Source organism: Cladophialophora immunda (assembly GCF_000835495.1).
Source record: "Cladophialophora immunda strain CBS 83496 unplaced genomic scaffold supercont1.168, whole genome shotgun sequence".
Taxonomy (NCBI): domain Eukaryota; kingdom Fungi; phylum Ascomycota; class Eurotiomycetes; order Chaetothyriales; family Herpotrichiellaceae; genus Cladophialophora; species Cladophialophora immunda.
In genome coordinates, this window is record NW_015622708.1 from 1 (window position 1) to 2,786 (window position 2,786).

A 2,786-nucleotide genomic window follows, 5' to 3' on the forward strand; every position below is an offset into this window, starting at 1 on the left:
AAAAAAAAAAACCGAAAGAGAAACGAACAAACGAAAACAAACAAACAAAAACAAAAGGTGTTTATGACATATTTCAACAATGACTGCAGGGTTGGTCCGCTAGCACAGGAAGATATGGCTAGGATCTGTGGACGCCGGAGCTCGCAATCAGTGACCTGGATGGGCTCTTACTGTACCCGGGTCGTTTCCTCTTTGTCGATAATAGTAAATATGTTCTTCTCTCATGCTGCGTGGAGTGATACCTGCGCAACTGGCAATCAAAAAAACTTCACAAAGCCTCCCTGCTGGCAATGGTATTCTTCGCTCGAACGCTTCGACAAATGCCGCCAGAGGATTTCAGGAAAATGGAGGACCCACCCACATAAATACATACGTATGTTATACCGCAACACATGTAATAAAGTCCGATATGGCGTCCATCCGCGCTCTCGAGGTTTCGGTGCAGAAAATAAAGTTAACACCTGGTCGGGTTGGCGTACGTGGGGTCCTGGCGCAGTACCGATTCGAGGAGAAACTGGGGATCGTACTGGCAGAAGGCTACGTCGACGGTGGGAATACCTTCAGGCGCACGTGTTCCAGGATCTGGAGATCTTTGGCCAGCACCGGCGAAATCGCCGCGTTCTCCCGTAGAATCTGCACTGTGCGATGGTGCAACCGCCGTAGGACATCCTCCTGCACTAATGAGCTTAAGCCTCGGTGGGGGGAGGTGAAGGTCGCGTATAGCACAAGCATGTTGCCGAATTGTCTACACTTCCATGTCAGTCAAGAGGCCCTCCCGGATCAGAGAACCGCTTTGTACTTACGCGTGAGCCGTGCCGAAGATGTTGGTTACAACGAGACGGCGACGGACTTTGTCGAAAGAAGTTGTGCTCCGAATGGCGGCCTCGATACATTTCCTGGAGCCTTCCAGCAACTCAGGTCGGATGTAAAGAACATCTCTCCCATGTAAGTGGGGGTTATTGAGGTTCGATCCGTCTGGCGAAGTCTCCTCGGAACGGCACCCGTAGCCCGCGGGCGATTCTGAGGGTCGACTCCCGACGGACTTGGGGGTGGGAGCGGGAGTGGGGTTGGGATTAGTGTTGGAATTGGGATCGGGGATGGCGCCCCGGAGAGCCCGTTCGAGGACGGGCCGCCAGATGATGTATTTGGCACCGTAGTACTTCCCTCGCATCCGCGCTACACTGATGTTGGGACTTTCGTGATCATTGTCGTCCCAATCCCAGTCCTGCAACGTCTCCCTCCACCCTTCAAGGTTGTCATCCAAAGCGGATATGACGCTGTCGCATGGCCTCGTATGCAGATTCTCCGATTCCGGATAGAGCGTGGCGTGGACGCTGTTCATCTCCTTCCGCAATTGAATCTGGTTGGAGTAAAACCTCAGGATGTCGTCGTACACACTGAACTCAGGGATCCTTTCCAATGTGATATTGGTCGGAAATTCTCGGTTCTGAGTGCTCCCCAAGTGACCAATCCCGCTGAGAGGCAATTCCAACTCCGCTGCAATATCGCTCTCTAATTGCAAACATGACCACAACGCAAAATTGACCAAATTCCGACGAGGGGGCTTCATGGTGTTGGTCACATACGGGGTCGACCGGATCAGGATTTGAGTGGCAACGCAAGCCTTGTTGATGTAGAAGTAGCTGGGTAGACTGCGTGCTAGTTGTCCCATATACAGACCCGCAAGTAGATAGGCTTGAATATGTGATAGGTCGGCGCCTCCTGGCAGCTCTCCCAGGATATCTGCGGCTTTGGCAAAATAAGCAAAACCCGGGATCACGTCTATGTTCTTGCCCTGTGGATTTGCCGGACTCGAGACCGTGCCTTTCGAATGGGGTTGACGGGTATATGTCATGGACTTCAGAAGGTCCGAGTAGAGTGCGCTGTGTGACGTCGAAGTCCACAACTTAGCGATTGATGCTGGTCCCGGCAAAGGATCCTGATGAGAGGTGATCGCGCCCAACGCGAGAACAAGTAAGACGATAGCATTTGTAACCGAATGCTCAATTGGGGGGGACACGGCGATATTATATCCCGTGGGCTGAGGAGGTCGGCTGTGGTAATCATCCATTGAGGTCGGTGAGTCCGTCGTCTCCCGCTTCCGCTTGTGCCCGAGCGCAGGAGCCTGCTGCGTCGTCCGATAGTCCCAGCAGTACTTTCCTTTGAAGAACTGAATCATTCTCCGAAGGACCTTTGGCTCGAGGAATGGATGATGGATATGCATATTGTCCATAAAACTCCGGAAGTATTGATCGACTGCTGCGGAATTCAAGATCAACCCACCACGAGGACTCAAGCCACCGGGATGTCCACGGGCGGAGGGATTTTGATTCGCCATGGGCGGCACATACAGCTGTCCGCTGCCCCAAACCCCGTGCAGCGAGGATGAAGAGGTGTTATCATCCGTGCGTCGCCCTTCCGATGGGTCACCGTGTACTGTCTCCAAGTCACTTTCGAATTCATCGCTCTCGTGCTCTCCTTCCCCATAATGTTGCAACAGATTTCTCCCGGTTTCTATATCTTTCACATAAGATGGCCCGATGCCGGGCGGGACCAGAGCCGCGATGGACGGCCATAAGAGGAGATTCTGCACAGCCGTTGTATGCTTGGCGGGCATAGCCGTATCTATACTCTCTATTTCCGGATTTTGCATCGACACGACGGATACCCGGCTTTGCTGGTTTGCCATTAGTACGTCGGTGTTGGCCGTAGGTGGTTCTGATCGAGCCTTCATAAGATGATCAAGTAACAGGTTGATCTTGTCATCTTGTTGCTTTTGTTGCTTG

General features: G+C 52.6%; 1 protein-coding gene across 1 annotated transcript; it reads right to left on the reverse strand.

The window, feature by feature from the left end:
- On the reverse strand, nt 1–2,784 carry PV07_12809 (uncharacterized protein). The gene is made up of 2 exons (XM_016400376.1): nt 804–2,784; nt 1–745 (listed from the first exon to the last, which is right to left on the reverse strand). Exons 1-2 carry the CDS (start codon nt 2,732–2,734, stop codon nt 538–540), a joined length of 2,139 nt encoding a protein of 712 aa, XP_016241978.1. The 5' UTR covers nt 2,735–2,784; the 3' UTR covers nt 1–537.
- Between the last annotated feature and the right edge of the window lie 2 nt (nt 2,785–2,786).